We start from the raw sequence: 15,948 nt of genomic DNA, 5'->3' as shown, positions 1-15,948 counted from the left end.
AGTTGATAAGGGTGGACCTTGCACAGACAGACGTTAATGTAAGGTATGTTGCGTAACCAGCGGCACTCACACAACATCAGGACAGAGATATGACAGGAAACATGTATCCATTCCATTAAAGGACACAGGTTTAGGTTACATAACACAATATCCCAGTATTAGTCAGTCAGCAATGATTCATAATAACAAAGAAGTTCCTTTATTAGTGCATTTTACATACACATCTTTATGTTCCTCTTTATTAAATGAATGCACATGCCCACTTCACAACATCATATGAATCTCGGAGACATTTCAGGCAAACACCAACAACACATTCTTAACAATTTTAGTTTTATAATGTTGACATTTGAGAGAAAGGCACTTTCACATATGAAAAAATCTACGTTGTATTTCACAATAATAGGAAACATTAGCGTGATGAATTAATTAACATCCATACATGTAAAAACCAGGCACTGTAGGTAGTGATAAAAATACTTCCATTCAGGTAATATACAAATAACTAGACTGTGATGTAATTGTTATAAAATGTGAAATGTACATGTTTTTTTTTTCATGCATCCTTCAGATATTATATGTAAATATAAAAAATGATTTCCCTGTCATGGGATGTGCTCCTAAAAAATAAAAATAGTATAAAGAATCTCATGTTACCTTTAATTTATTAAAATACACAGCTTAAGTTAATATGAATACAAACATACAATCACATAATTTTAAAGGATTGCAAAATATAATGCTTTAACTGCTTACGGCAAGTCATTTTGATCTGGTGTAGACTTACAAAGCACCCACCTTTGCCATTATTTATTATTTTATAGCAATCTAAATTCATCACTCTTACTGAGCATTTTTGGACGAGATAAAAGAGGCAGATATCTAAGATACTCCTGTAGAGATGGGTGTTTATTTAACCCCCCTTAAGAACCGACTGTATCTTTTCATAGTATGCTGTTGACTGGCGAGCCGAGCCACTGTGCTGATTACTTGTCCTTTTGAAGAGAGTTGTAGTACTCGACCAACACCTTCCAGGCCTTGGGAGCCATGAAACCGTCTGGAGGGTTTTCTCCGCTGCGAGCCAAGTTCCTCATCTTAGTTCCAGAGATGAACTCAAACTCGGCATGTCTAAGAGGGTGAGAAAATGAGGAGGGGAAACATGGAGAGAGTGGGCAGGATAGGTTATTGGAGGTGGTGTGGTCTCCTCTAAAATGACATAGGACAACCATTACCGTAGACTCCAGGTTCTGCATTAAAAATCTATTCGACAAAATAAATAAATACGTAGTAGACAGCAGGACATGATGATGGTTGTAATTATAAGTCAACAGAAAGATGAATATTATAAAAATAATAAATATGTTAAAATGTGTTATGAAATAATTTGGCACTGGTGAACCTCCTCTTAATTGTCAGGTTCCCAGTTTTTAAAATGGTTTAGCCGTTTTCAAGTAAAATTTGCAGATCTTTCTTTCCTCACCGCTCTGAGTCGTAAAAGTCCATAGCCTTCTTATTCTTGTTGTAGGCAGCTACCCTGAAGGGGATGATCTCCACAGAGGTAAGGCCCGGAGCCATGGTGAGCACCTTGCTTCCATGAGTGGGGTCATACAGGTCCTGTTTAGTCTCCGGGTGAGGCATGCCTGCAGGATCCCTGCCAACAATGTAAAAGTTTGCTCCGGCAATCATTCTGGCCCTACAGTGCCATTGAACCTGACGGAAAAGTTGAAAGACATGCAGGTTGATATTTAACCACACATTCATATCATATGTAAATGGTTAAACAATAAGAGTGTTGTCTAGACCTTGACTGACCGTAAGACCTAACTAAACAGTAAGCCAACGCTGCTCCTTACCTCTGTGGGTCCAGCGTACATCATAGGTGAGGGGAAGATGGCTACAATGGTGGTGGCCGGGTCCAGGACGCCCTCCTCCAAGACAGCGGCGTGCTGCTTCATCCGCCACTCCAGAGGCACATCGTCATCTTTGGTCCAGCCACCGAGTGGGTGCAACAGGAGGACTGGATTCTTGTAGCCTCGCTCCAGCAGACGACGCTTGGTGTCCTGCATCAGTAGAGCATGGCCGTTGTGGACGGGGTTGCGCAGCTGAAATGCGAATACCGCATCTAAACATGGAGGGAATGCAGCACAAAATGAGGTTCACATAACAACAACATTTGGAGTTCTAGCAGCAGCATTATTTGAGCTGTTGAGCTGCGTGATCTGTGCAGTCCAAAACGTGTGGATATTGTGCATCACATCTGTCACAGCAAACATGCTCATCATGCATTTCACAAAACTCCAATTGGCTTTTTTCATAAATTTGACATCAAAGTTGCTTGTGGGTTGTGTTTTATGAGCATCACAACATGCTTTCATCACAAAAAAAAACCTCAAGATGGGACCACAGAGCATCAAAGAATACTGAAAAACAAAAACTACCCAAACATCTACTGTATTATGGTGTAGATAAATAAATGGACACTTCTTAAACAATCTTGAGAACAGCATTCAAATCAAAGTGAGAGTGAGAACAGGTGATCATAGTTCAATGTTCATCAAGATACATCTCCACTGATAACTGAACACAGATCACAAACATCACCATGCAGTTTTTAATTTACCATTTTATTTTTTTCATCTGGTCCTTTGTCATGCTCTTCTGAAAGACAAATGGGGCATTCTGAATAAACCGCCTTCATTTTATTTACTCTCCAGCTGAGACGGATATGCTCTTTATGGAATGGTATTAATCATAAGAGTCAGTAACTACTTACAACAAATTGTATGTCATTTTGTGTTCCCTGATTGTTACTTGTGTTGTGGGAATAACGTTTTTGAGGATTTTCCAACCTGCTTCCATGTCTTTGAACTTCTGCTTGAGCTCAGAAGGAGTAAGACGATACTGGTCGAGTCCATCGTTCCATTTGATTCGCTCCAGCACTTCCAGGTCTCCACCAACAAGCCAGTCACCGCCCTCCATAACCATCTGCACAAGGTGAGAAACTGTCAGTTGTCTTTTGCTCACACAATTATTCACATGTAACTGCACTTATGATTTATATTCAAGTTGCCTTTGAGGTAAGTTTCTAAATTATTTAATATTATGTAATATTTTTATTAGGCTTAAGTGAATTATGTGTTGTTTGCCATTTCAACATTGACACAGTGAGAGTAAACAATGACGTTGGTATTAGAGGCTGTTACTGTCTGCAGGGCAACCATGTGGTAGACACTGAAATTATAACTGTGCATGACTGTGTGAAGACTTCTGATGAATGCCTTATAACCTTAATGTAAGGGTGTTTTGGACAAGTGGTGCCCCACTGTCTGGCACTACGTTCTTCCTTGCGGTGCTGGTAGAACTCTGGGTTCCTGAGAATAGCCACACGAGAACCCTGGTACTCCAGAGCCACGGCTGCACAGCCATCCAGCTCCTGCTTGGTCTCGGTGCTGACAGGCAGGACGATGGGAACAGACAAGTTGATGGCCCCACCTGAGACAGAAGAGGATGCAGCGATCTCAACCAGTGAACCAAAGCGAATATTATTTCAGAGTTGTAATGTACAAAATACTAAAAACACAAAGAAATCAAATATAATGCACTTCAAGCTCTCATGACAACCGCTAAGTAAGTTCCAAATAATGTTGCACTTGTTAGAGTGATCCCCAACCTCCAAGTGGTACTTCTGCAGTTGCCAGAGAATATGTGATAAGATTGTGGTGCAAATAATTTGAAAAAATAGAAATTAGGACTTGATTTAAAATTAAACAGTTGACTATTGAGTCAACTGTAACATCTGAACACCACTTCTTGCAATTGAGAGATTGAGAGAGTGATAACTAGTGTGTGAACATTTGTTATCACTAGTTAGAAGTTGAAATAGTTAATCAATCGTAATGAATAAACTTTTCATTAGCTAAAGGTATTGGATAATGGTTGAAGAGTTAGCTAAAAGTATAAATGAAGTGAAATAGCCAAAAGAGATGGATAACTGAAATAAATAGCTAAAAGATGTTATTTCCATGATTAGGCAGTGAAGCAGACAACATAGTAAACTCCTCATATGGGAGCACAGATACGCAGTCTGTGGGCAGAGCATGCACACTTTATTTCAAAAAGTGGGCTGTGAGGAAGCATTTGGATTGACAAATATAATGCTGGTTTGATTAAAGCTTTAGTTTTTCAGTTGTTTGAAGAAAAATGGGCAAATAATGAAATGGAATAAACCAAACTTAGAACATATGGTAAACTCAAAACTGAGTTAAGTAATGACACGTGTAATTGAATCAGCCTGAAAGAAAAAGATCTGTGTGTAACCTACTACAAACATCTGGAAACAGGGCGTTATGTTGGAATTGAAAAACATGATCAGATTTACTGGTTATGTGAGTTAAATAAAATAGAAAAATAAATGTATTTGCTTTGATATTGTCCTTTATATCATGATCTAAAAAACAAGTTATTCAGTAAAACCAAAAAAGATGAATTTGTTTTTTTGCTGTAAGATGCCGCATGTGGACTATTTGACAATATGACATGAACACGTATTTGGTTTATTTTAAAATAAACTGCACAATGATTAAAAAATAATACCTGAAATCAAACTTAATCATAACTTAAGCACCCAAATTGAAAGGGAACAGGTAGCACATGTGATTAACACTACACTGCTGTGGATGCTTTTGTGGGAAGGCTGGTTTAGAGATAATATCCCAGCAGGTTATGAGAGGAGTAAATATGACGGCGTGGTCGTCTCTTACCATCCAGCAGGTTGCCAAAGTGCAAGACCTGGAGGAACTCTCTTTCTCTCATGAAGCCCTTCAGAGGACTCGCCCAGCCCTCTGCCAAAACCTGCACCCACTGTAGATCCAGCTGTTGAAAAAGAATAATCCCTCTTAGTGAACAGCATGAAAGGAAAATGATACTGATGGTGTTCAGTGTCTTGTAAATGTCAATACACTAATCAATAAGTCTGTAATTACGCTATGAATGAATGACTTGATGAATTGTGGAAATAAGAATGCTGGATAGATGGAAAACAGGCACAGCCAATCAGCTGCTTTCTTTTAAACTCACAAATGAGCTTTGACCTTTTGAACTTCCTCCATAACTGAAAGACCTTCAGTGTCTGACTATATAAAAGCCCCATTGTGCTGTTTGAATAAGATATTATTGCTGACGTATTTATGATCAATATATTAACCTCCTCACTAAAAACATGATGAGATGTTGTGAGATAACACACAGCCTTGGATGAATAATAGAACTCATGAGCTGGCTTTAACATAATTATAACTAGTTTATTTTCTAACCAAAACAAATTACATATCTTGTAAGTAAACAGTATTATTAGAAATAATAACAGTGTATAATCATATTCATAAATACTGTATTACTACATTAGTGCATAGTCATCACTTGGTTTAATCTCTTTATTTTGAGTTTGTTGCTACTTGAATAAAAGGAAACTGACAAATCTCATGTCTGCTGAACTGTCTTGACTGAATAAACACATTCAATGATGTGTCACTCCTTCTCACACAGACCTTAAGTTAGCAAATGCATCAAAGCTACAGATAAAACAACATATCTGAAATAATGATCTGACTGGACCCACTGAGAAAATACAAAAAAAGTATAATTCAAAGTATTTGTATAAATACAAAAAAAAAAAAAATCATTCTTCTTGACCTGAACAGTATTTGACAATCCTGTTAGTGTGTATTTCAGTTCTTCAAACACACTGCTGTACTGTAGCCTGGTGGGCTTTAAGATCTTTATTAGTAGCTAGGGACGTCAAACAGTCCAAACAAAAGGGAATATTTATGGGCTTATCATGAGCGTCTCTCTGCCATGTCCAGTATTGACTACGTGTCCATTAGCTGTGTGATAAATAAGAAGGCTATATACTGGAGTGGTGGGTTACCTTGGTGATGCTGATGGTGGGCAGCGTGTTTGCATCAGCCACAGCGAGATTCAGCTTGTTCTCCGGAACAAAGAGTTCATTCACCTCCTCCATGATCTCTGCTGGTACAATATTCTACATACAAGGAGAGAAAAGTCATATTAATGTCATGTTGATTTACAGTGCGTGCTTGATGTTTAGAGACGTTTAGAGTTTTTGTTGTAAATATTTTGGCTATATTTTCAGATAAGAATAAATGAAAACTGTTGTAGTTAAGAGCGGCACGGTATCCACAAGGTGGGGTGAAAGCTTAAAACTACGGAATTCATCCATAAATTAAAGGTCTGTTTCACAAAAATGTGTGGGTGGGTGAGGTAACTTTACTCCAGTTTTTCAGCTTCACCACAATGGCTCACTTGGCTCGCGTGGTACATGGTTACTCGGGCTGTACACTTAACCTTCTCTCAAGCAGGTTTATCTTGTGGGAATCAGATCTAAGCTTTGGGTAACCAGAGAAGAGCTCTTAGAGAAAGTGGGTTGGCTAAAAACAATGAAAAGCTCTGCTCTGGACCAGCTGACACTGCTGAGATGTCTGAACACCAAAAAGATACTGGACTATTTCTTCTTCCCCCTCCTCTCCATCATGCTTTCATTAGTAAACATGTAAAATTATGTCAAAACCTGAGTCAACAGTGAACCAATAGGTGCAGCTCTTAATGATCCAGGAAACTGACAAATGTCAAATGTTTAATATAATTTTATGAATCTTTGTCAATACTCTCAAAATTTGCAGCTATATGCAGAATCTACAAGGTTTTTGTCCTCCAGAGTGCTGCTGGTTTTCAATCCAACCAGGTAGTTTACTGAGTTAACCTATTGTCCTGGTCTAAATCAGTCCATTCATTAGTTAAGAAATAAAGCAGTAGCTGACTACAGGGAACACAGTCCTTTGGAGAAAGTTACTGATAATCTCTACTAACCTCCTTCCACAAACCAAACTTTTCTCTGTACAGAGCTAATTTTCAAAATCATCAGTTTTACAGGACAGAGACAGAAAGAAGTCCAGCACGTGTTGTATGTACAAACAAGTATGAGCTGGCTGCAATTATGTTTAATATTTGTAAATTTATGTGGTTGTTTTGATGTGTAATTGACTAGGCTGAACCCAGATGGTCAGACTGGGCAAAGAGCACCACAGGGTTGTGTTTCCTCTTCTAAACTTCTCTTCACACATGAATGTGTCCCCACTTACCCTACTGATTCCATTGTAAAGTTTGTGGATGACACTACAGTCATTAGATTGTACACATGGTGCAATAATCACAACCTGTCACTCAATATAAAAAAAACAAAACAAGGAAGTGATCATTAACTGCAGGAAAGCAAAAAAGACTAAACACGCCCCACTCCTTATAAATGGAGACATAGTGGAAAAGGTCACCTCTGTGATAGTAGGGAAAGCCAGCAGCGCCTCTACTATCTGAGGACATTAAAGAAAACTAGTCTACCCCATAAACTGCTTGTGAATTTTTACCACAGTGCTACTGAGTGCACACTGACATACTGCATGACAGTGTGGTATGCCAACTGCAATCAGGCCGACAGATAATCTCTCCAGCAGATAGTGAACACAGCACAGGATATCATCGGGACCCATCTACCAGACTTGGACTCAATCTACACCTCACAACATTGTGGGCTCACGACATCATTTAAGATCCATCCCACTAGCGCCACCACCTGTTCAACCTCTTGCCGTCTGGGAGGAGATACAGAAACATTGCAGCTCAGACTTCCAAGAAGAAAAAGTGTCTTTCGCAGGGCTGTGGCGCTACTAAATAATGCTGCTTCTACCCCTATCCCCTCACCTCCCAGTGTGCAATAACTGGAGCAAGCCCAGTGCTTTAATATACTTTGCACTTTATGTATTTTAATCAATGTTTATCTGTCTTTTTATTACTTTATTATTACATGTGCACTTAGAGGGTTCTGCAATTTCATTGTCGTGAGCAACCTATTAATCTAGCTTACCAAATAATACTGCGATGAATGAGCAATCAACACTTACATACGATTATGATGTAATTTACATAATTTACCGTTATGTGATGTGTAATTTTACTTCCTTCACTTCATGTGTAAAAGGCACAGCTCTGTCAGCGGTTATGTGGCAATAGCAATAGCTTCATGGAAACCAACTATGACACAGCCTGACACAGCTTGCCTTGAAGTATTTCTTAAGCAATACAGTTACATGCATGAAAATACATGTTTATATTCTGAGTCAGACCTGTGTTCTTTAGGTTTTAGTGTAAAATGGCTGTTATTAATCTTGGTGTATTATTATTATATGCAGGATATTTCCATAAAATGCAGTAATATATATGAATGAATATATGAAGGTGTAGAAATATGTTCAGTATGTACAGTTCACATTTGCATTTCACATTTTGTCATTTGGCAGACTACAGTGTTTCTGCTAAACCTGTTTTACAACCTCATGTTATATTTGTAAAATATGCTTAAATAAATGATACAACACCGTTTTATCTTCTGTTTCTTTCTCCTGGCTCTTTGAGCTGGAGCACTACAATCATAATCATCAATGTCTTCTTTTAATGTTCTTGAATCTCTCAATAGCTGCTTGCAGATATATGAGTCCGCGTTGGTCTGGCTTTGTGACATGAATAATATGTTTACTCATCTGTAGTAAATGCAATTAAATTTTGAGATTCCTGAGAGTGATTTGTACAATATTGCAGCTACACTCCCATGTTTTGCTGTGTTGACTCAGCATTGTTTTATCTAAAAGCAAGTCAGCTGTGCCAGGGCAATAAAAAGCTGATATATTGTAGCCTTGGGAGCAGAATCAATGTTACGTTTTACATGACATTAGCAATACAAATATATTTTTATTGCTAATGTTATATAACGCTATTAAAGGTAAAGTCAGCAATTCTAATCCAGAATGCTTTTTGTCAAATTCAGCGAATATTTCCACTAGCTGTCCCTTCTGTGTCTGGCCAATCAGCAGCGGAGGGCATTCGTGCTCGTGCACAGGACGGGGGGAAGTTATCAGAGCAGCTGTCTGTGTGAGGACATGACAGTCTCTCCCGTCTCCAGCACCTGTTGAATGGTGGGGGAGGGCTGGCGAACTGGAGAGAGAGAGGTCGTATCAATGAATCAATAAATTCAAACACGATTTCTTTGTGTCAATTTCTTGACACGGAGCCGACATGCAAACTATTTTGGTTCAGTAAATTTCTGCTGTCAGTCAGCTTGGTGAAGGCAGTTTGTCTGGTCGCCGTCCTCTCAGTTCTACAGGAGCTGCAGCTGACAGATGGCTGCTTCTGTGGACAGAGATGCTGAACGCAGGTCGACTGAGAAGTGGAGAGGCCACAGAGAGGCAAAGAGTGTGGCTGGGCTGCTGTGCTCACGAGACCAATTTTTTTTTTTTTTTCTGTTCGTGATAATGTGTGAGAGGAACAGAAGTGACTCTAAAGCTGACACATAGCTCTGGAATCGGCCATATTTTTCTTTTGGTCGTTGCCTTGGCAATGTGCGTCCATGAATTTGGGAGGCGGAGCTCCTGAAGGAGCACGAAGGGAGGGGTGTATTTGTTAGGTGTTTAGTTCAAATATCAACAATCTTTCTCTAGAATGACTGACTCTACCTTTAATGATTATGTTATCAAGAATAGTACTTTAGGTTTATAATCTATGGCCGGGGTTACATTTGTCTTTCCAGTTTGACTTTTGTGATTTAGGTTGTTACAAATATAAAACAAAATTCTGATCACAGTGATGTGTCAATATTTACACTGTAATGTGAACTCTGTGTCTGAATCTGTGATTGGATCTGTTATTCCTGTGCATACACATGTGGAGGATCCTTGGGTAAAAATGCCACTGAGAGCAAGAGAGTCATACCTTATATTTATTTTTTCTCATGTGTGACGGGAGTAAATTAGAGGGAGAACATAGCAAGAATGATATTTATGTTGCTCTTAGACTTTCAGTTCATGTCAAGTGAGGGTCATTTCCTTTAGGTTCTTCTGTAGTATTCTACAGCTACATTTATCAAAAAAGCTATATTTAATCCTAATAACGTATTATTTTTGTTTAATACACCTTATATTATGATGCATATGTGATGTAATGATATCATTTTTCTCAGCTTTTTGCTGCTGTGACCTATTGTCCTCAATATGATCAATAGTGTCATCTTCTCTGAGCAACCAAACACCATTAAACTAACAACATAATGTTATCTCCCTCTGGCTAATTGTAGCCATGAGAACTTCTTCAGCTGTACTGGTACATAGTCATTGTTTGATTTTAGGAGGCCATCTAGTATAGCCCATCCTTGACTATATTGAACTTACCTTGTAACATGAGCTCCTTGTTTAAATAGGGATATAAAGTATTTTTTAGTGTCCTGACTCCTGACAGATTGATGTTTAACATTTACGTCACTTACTAACAATACGTTTTCTTACTGTTTGAATTGTAAATTCTTTGTGATACAGAGCTATAAACTGACACTGATAGAGATGACGTGTACAGTACAGAGGGTGGTGGTTTGTGCTACGGTGTTAAGCAGAGAAGCCTGAAATTCTTCTCTGTCAAACCTACCTGGTCCCTGAGCAGCTCCAACACTTGATGGACGCATTCATTCACTGTCAGCTCCCCAGTTTTCAGTACCAACTCTGGAGCCTCAGGACGCTCATAATCAGAGTCAATCCCGGTGAAACCTGGCAAAAAATGTGAAAACCATATAAAGAAATGTAATTTAAACCCCACAGACTTTGCTCTTCCATTTTGACTTGAATAACATACAGTACATCTAAAACGAGAAGTGAAATATCCTGTAGTTGTGGAAACACAAAGAAGTGTGGTAGCATGTAATACATGGGGAGAAAGTTTGCTGAGGTGAGCACTGCCGCACTCACCTTTGATCTCGCCAGCTCGAGCCTTCTTGTAAAGTCCTTTGACGTCCCTGCTCTCACACACCTCTAGAGGAGCGTGGATAAACACCTCGAAAAACGGTAGCCCAGCACTTGCATGGATTTTCCTCGCCTCGCTACGATCCTGTGGAATATAAAACATTATAAAACTCTTTCATCAAACCCAAATTTCTAACATCCATCATCATCAGGTAATGTTTATTAGATATTTAAATGAACATCTATGCACCAGCACTTGACTGTAACTGTTAGTGTTTTCTGACCTTGGCGAACGGAGAGATGAAACTGGTGATGCAAACGAGCCCAGCGTCGGCAAACAATTTGGCCACCTCGGCAATACGGCGGATGTTCTCCTCGCGGTCTTCGGCAGAGAAACCCAGGTTCTTGTTCAGGCCGTGGCGGATGTTGTCTCCGTCCAGTGAGTAGCAAGGGATGGCGTGGGACACAAGGAACTCTTCCAGGGCAAAACTGATGGTAGTCTTCCCAGCACCAGACAAACCTAGTAGATACATGAGATAAGGCATATTTTAAGATGGGTTGAAAGATGTGTTTGAAATGGTTCCTAGATGGCAGCCTCATCACTAGTAAGTGATTATTATATGACTAATGGAAATTTACCAGTGAGCCAGATGGTACATCCTCTGAAGCCTCCTCTGGTGCCCACGACCTGCCCTCTCTTGCTCCGGCTGACGTGGTGGGCCTGGTACACCACATTAGTCGACCTGTTGAGGTCCTGAAATAGAAGAACACGGCGATGGTGGCAATAAGGCGAGCTCAAATCATTCTGGGAAATTACTTGTGCTGCTGATTGCATGTTGAAAATAGGCAAACAGGAAATGGGTGGTTGCAATGAGCCTCTGCTGAGTATTAAGGTATTCAGCTGAAATCACTCAGTTCACTATGACATTATACAGTATCACACACCCCACCTACATCTTGTCTGTTCAAATCTGGCAACATCTGCTAGTTGATTGTTAGCTATGACTTGTAAAATATCTGTACAGTAACTTCCGGCCTGACACCATTTAGAATTAACTGTTTGTGTCATGCAACTAATATGTCCACGCCCACCCACTTTGCATAGTGATTAGAGTTTGGTTTACCACAGTCTGTCTGGTTTTATATGACCAAAGTGACTATGTGGACCAGACTGAGGATAAATGGGGCTGTATTGACTTCTAGCGGGGAGGGGTAGAGGAGGGAGGCATGGAAGGGACGGAGGGAGGGAGAGGACTGACTGGACAATGTGTCCAGTGTGCTGCCTGCAGCCAAGCGATGATGTGGCAGTGCTCGTGCCCACACGTTCGCCCTCTGCACCCACTCTCCCTTCTTCCCTACATCCACCCCATCGCTTCACTTTTTGCATAATCATCCCCGCTCTCCTTCGATCACCATACACTTTGCCTACAACCTGTCTGCTTTTTCCACTTTCTACCCAGTGTTACAGTAGTTTAATCCTGCAATATGCTCTTGCGGTATTCAGTATGTATTTGCATTTATAAAGCCTTTCTACATGTGCACACACACAGCCATGACTGCAAAAAAAACAAAAAAAAAAAACAATGACCTTGACAAAGCACAGTGAGGCATGTTTCAGTCAAGGATGTGGGAGGATCACCATATAAAGTTATGTTGTATTGCTGCCTGGTGGAGAAAGGATTTTAAGGGAGGGATGAAGGAAGGGAATTTATAGATAACCAGTCTGGGCATCCCTGGTACCAAAGAATAGAAATCACACCACATAGGACTCATAAACAGGTTGAAGAGTTTGTGTTTATGGTAAAATGTGCTGTTTTATAACAACAGTGTGACTTTCAATACACTACTGCTCTGGTCCCTGACTTTAAATGGTGTTAATGTACCGTGAGCAGCGTGAGCAAAGCAAAAGTCCACTTTACACACTCTAATGATGAGCATAATTTTCCCCAAATGACACATAGCCTGCTGTACATGTATGCACACACCCACACACACCAACTCAAACTGTATGAGCCGTAGACAAACAGTGCTATTCTTCCAAATGTAGGAGACATAGTCTTATTAAGCCATTGCAGACTCAATCCCCGCTGCCAACGCACTTCTCCTTATCCTCTTTTCCTTCCTTTCCACATTCATGGGAACATGCTGTATTTTTTGTGCGCCGTCATCGAAATCATGGCACAACTGTTGATTTATTTAAGAGAAAAATTCAAGACTCACCTCTTAAGACATGCTTTCATGTAAAACTCATTATTCAGTTTGATTCATTACATTCTTAATGTCTTCCTTTGTTTCCTCTTGCTTGTTTTTACAATGAATTGAACCGTTGAAAAGTGCAAGAAGTGTGCTATTATCTCTTGTTACTATCATCTCTGTTCCTCTCGCACTCAGTTCAGCTTACATCCCCTTTCTCCAGAAGTCACATTAGATAAAACTATGATGTTTAAGTGTTCTGAAATTTCTCAACTTGAAGGAGTACGTGCAGTAATGGAAATTGGCAAAAGCATTTCCTAACTTAAAAACAAATACCACAGTATGCATGAAATCACAGCTGATTATAATTATTTTCATTATCAATTATTTTCTCAAATACTTGGATAATGTTTTGTCTATATAATGTCAGAATATCCACATTTACGTTTAAATTGTCCGTTCCGTCCGATCAACAGTCCAAAACTCAAATATATTTCATTTACAATTATATAAAATAGAAAAAAAGCAATAAATATTCAGATATAAGAGGTTGGAACCAGCAAATGTTTGGCTTTTTTGCTTCAAAAGTGACTTTCAGTTATCAAAATAGTTGCTTAATCCAGTATCTTGAACTTTTTCATGTCAAGGGCCCCGAAACTGACACGAGTTAGACCACAGACCCCCATCTGACAAGATTTTTACTTTTAGATGTTTTATTACAGAAAGTGTATGAAACCCACGACCAAAACAGTTATACACTGTCATTGTGTAACTTATGGATGGAATTACCCCCCTGAAACCACCTCAATGGCCCCTGGGGGACCCCGGAGCCCACTGGCTTAATCGACTGATTGGTTACTGACAAATCAGTTCAGCTCTATCAGACTTTAAATGATGTTCACCTTTCTACAAAACGCAGCTCTCCTGCTGATAAATGACACATGACATGAAATATGAGCTTTCCACTGATTCCCATTCTTATGATAAACTCCCTTTAAGTTTTCCAAGTTAGCAACATTCCTGTGCAGCATTTCGTCTCAGCCTGCCGTCTCACAGTGGCTTCTTTCTCCCAGCCAGCCACCCCCCCTTCACAAGACACCTTACGTTATGAATGGGTCAAATTGATATGGGTACGTTACTACAACAACCGGCCTATTCAGAGTCCAGGCATGTCTTCAACCATCACACCTGGTAGTAAAATACAGTAAAGAGGCACAAAAGTGAAGATGGTGTCACAGAAAACGAGCTTTTAAAGCAAAAATTCAGGGTTACTCTGAAGGAAAAAGTGTTTTTTCCCACAGCTTTTTTCTGTATGACCGCAGTATCGTCAGCGGGGAACATATAGCGGATAGTAAGGGCGTTATTACTGTGTATTAATAAAACACTTATTAGACACAGACATAGGAGGACTTTTACATCTCGTCGCTGTAGGCTCAAAAGCACTTAAATGTTCTATTGAGAAACATTTGAGACTAACCTGATGACAACTTGACATTCAGTTGTCGCTTTTCTACCCCGTTATCTGATCTAGTTTCTTACCGTGCGAAGCTTTTTCACTCCGGACATTTCGTACGAGGGTAACACCGCCGATGTACTGCTGAATTCCGGGCTCGGACTGGATGTGGGGAGTCTCTGTTGCTCGCTCGAGTTGTAACTAAACCTCCAAACTTTTGGCTACAGTAATCGATGCAGAAGAGGGGGTTTTTAAAAGAAGAGACTTTCAAGACACGTAGCATTCCGCTGGCCCAGCCTCCAGCCCTCCTCCTCCGACGTCCAGAAATCTGCATAATTCGCCGCACACCAGCCAATACTCAAGCATAACGACAGGACGGGGCCGAGCATCGACACCGGCAGGATTGGGTCGGAGGTTGGGCATGAGATTCAGCCACAGCTGGGGGGAACGTTACAGCGATACTTTCTCCGAGCAGTTAGTCAATCACTGCTTATAATACGTCCGTGCCAGGCGACTACTGGGAAAATATGAACCTCAGTTCAAAACTAGCGATAAGCATTGTTTGGTTTTCCCCGTTGCCAGATTGAAACGGAACCGTTAAAAATACACCGGCCCCTAACCCACAGCCGGCTAACTAACGTTAACTGTCAAGCTAATTAGCCTCAGTTAGCTAATGTAACGGTTACGCTAGCTAACGTCTAGCGAAGCAGACTGTCATAAAGTTTCAGTTCCTCTCTCTCTCTGGTGGAATTATTAGCACTTTTGTGGTGCTATTCAACCAAAGTTAAAGGCTGATTTATGGTAGGTCGCTCGACACTTTTTGAAAATCGCTCAATAAATAAAATGAAAGCGTCGCGCGACGTTTTCATTGTATGCTTCGGCAAAAGGTTTCCGTCATCTCCATGGTAACCAGACGGTATCCTCCAGCCGGCTTGTTTAGTTACATTATATCATCCCGACCGGGACTAATTACATTACAAGTTATGTAAAGTTTCAGACCAAACTATAAGGAAGTTCAGTGGAAACTACAATCTCCATGGCGACGTTAGTAACACTACCCAATCACATCAACGGTGTCCGCGACAGATCAAATTTCTCCAGGTGCGCGAAAGGAAAGTGTTGAGCGACACTTTTTTATGTCGAAAATGCCTCACTTCTGTCAAGCGACACTTATAAAAAGTTTCGAGCGACCTACCATAAATCAGCTTTAACCAAGTGGATGTCAGTCACCATTAAATCCCCAAAACATGCAGTTAAAATTATACTAACGTAAATAAATAAGTAAATAAGTAACGTTACAAGCTGTACCGAGATATTCTTCAAAGCGGTTAAAGGTCAAACCGTATGTGAGTAAAACATCGGCTGTCAAAGTTAAATATTGATATTAAATAAGTCAGCCTGACATGGAAATCGTGACTTATATATTTTATGAGCAAATTAAAATTACTTGTG

At 40.0% G+C, this 15,948-nt stretch overlaps 1 protein-coding gene across 1 annotated transcript; it reads right to left on the bottom strand.

Annotated features, from left to right (window-relative positions):
• Positions 1 to 176: 176 nt before the first annotated feature.
• On the bottom strand, positions 177 to 15,521 carry LOC137197126 (bifunctional 3'-phosphoadenosine 5'-phosphosulfate synthase 2-like). The gene is made up of 12 exons (XM_067610289.1): positions 14,583 to 15,521; positions 11,490 to 11,604; positions 11,135 to 11,370; positions 10,857 to 10,995; positions 10,540 to 10,658; positions 5,927 to 6,040; positions 4,761 to 4,872; positions 3,287 to 3,492; positions 2,850 to 2,985; positions 1,854 to 2,122; positions 1,481 to 1,710; positions 177 to 1,128 (listed from the first exon to the last, which is right to left on the bottom strand). Exons 1-12 carry the CDS (start codon positions 14,607 to 14,609, stop codon positions 987 to 989), a joined length of 1,845 nt encoding a protein of 614 aa, XP_067466390.1. The 5' UTR covers positions 14,610 to 15,521; the 3' UTR covers positions 177 to 986.
• Positions 15,522 to 15,948: the final 427 nt, after the last annotated feature.

This window comes from Thunnus thynnus, chromosome 14 (genome assembly GCF_963924715.1).
Source record: "Thunnus thynnus chromosome 14, fThuThy2.1, whole genome shotgun sequence".
Taxonomy (NCBI): domain Eukaryota; kingdom Metazoa; phylum Chordata; class Actinopteri; order Scombriformes; family Scombridae; genus Thunnus; species Thunnus thynnus.
This window is presented reverse-complemented; position numbering and strand designations above follow the sequence as displayed.

Coding starts and splice junctions, on each gene's coding strand:
- LOC137197126 (XM_067610289.1), bottom strand. CDS start 14,609: ATGTCCGGAGTGAAAAAGCTTCGCACG. Junction 2,986..3,286: donor CAAAACACCCTTACATTAAG/GTTATAAGGCAT, acceptor CACCTTGTGCAG/ATGGTTATGGAGGGCGGTGA. Junction 1,711..1,853: donor TGTACGCTGGACCCACAGAG/GTAAGGAGCAGC, acceptor CTTTTCCGTCAG/GTTCAATGGCACTGTAGGGC.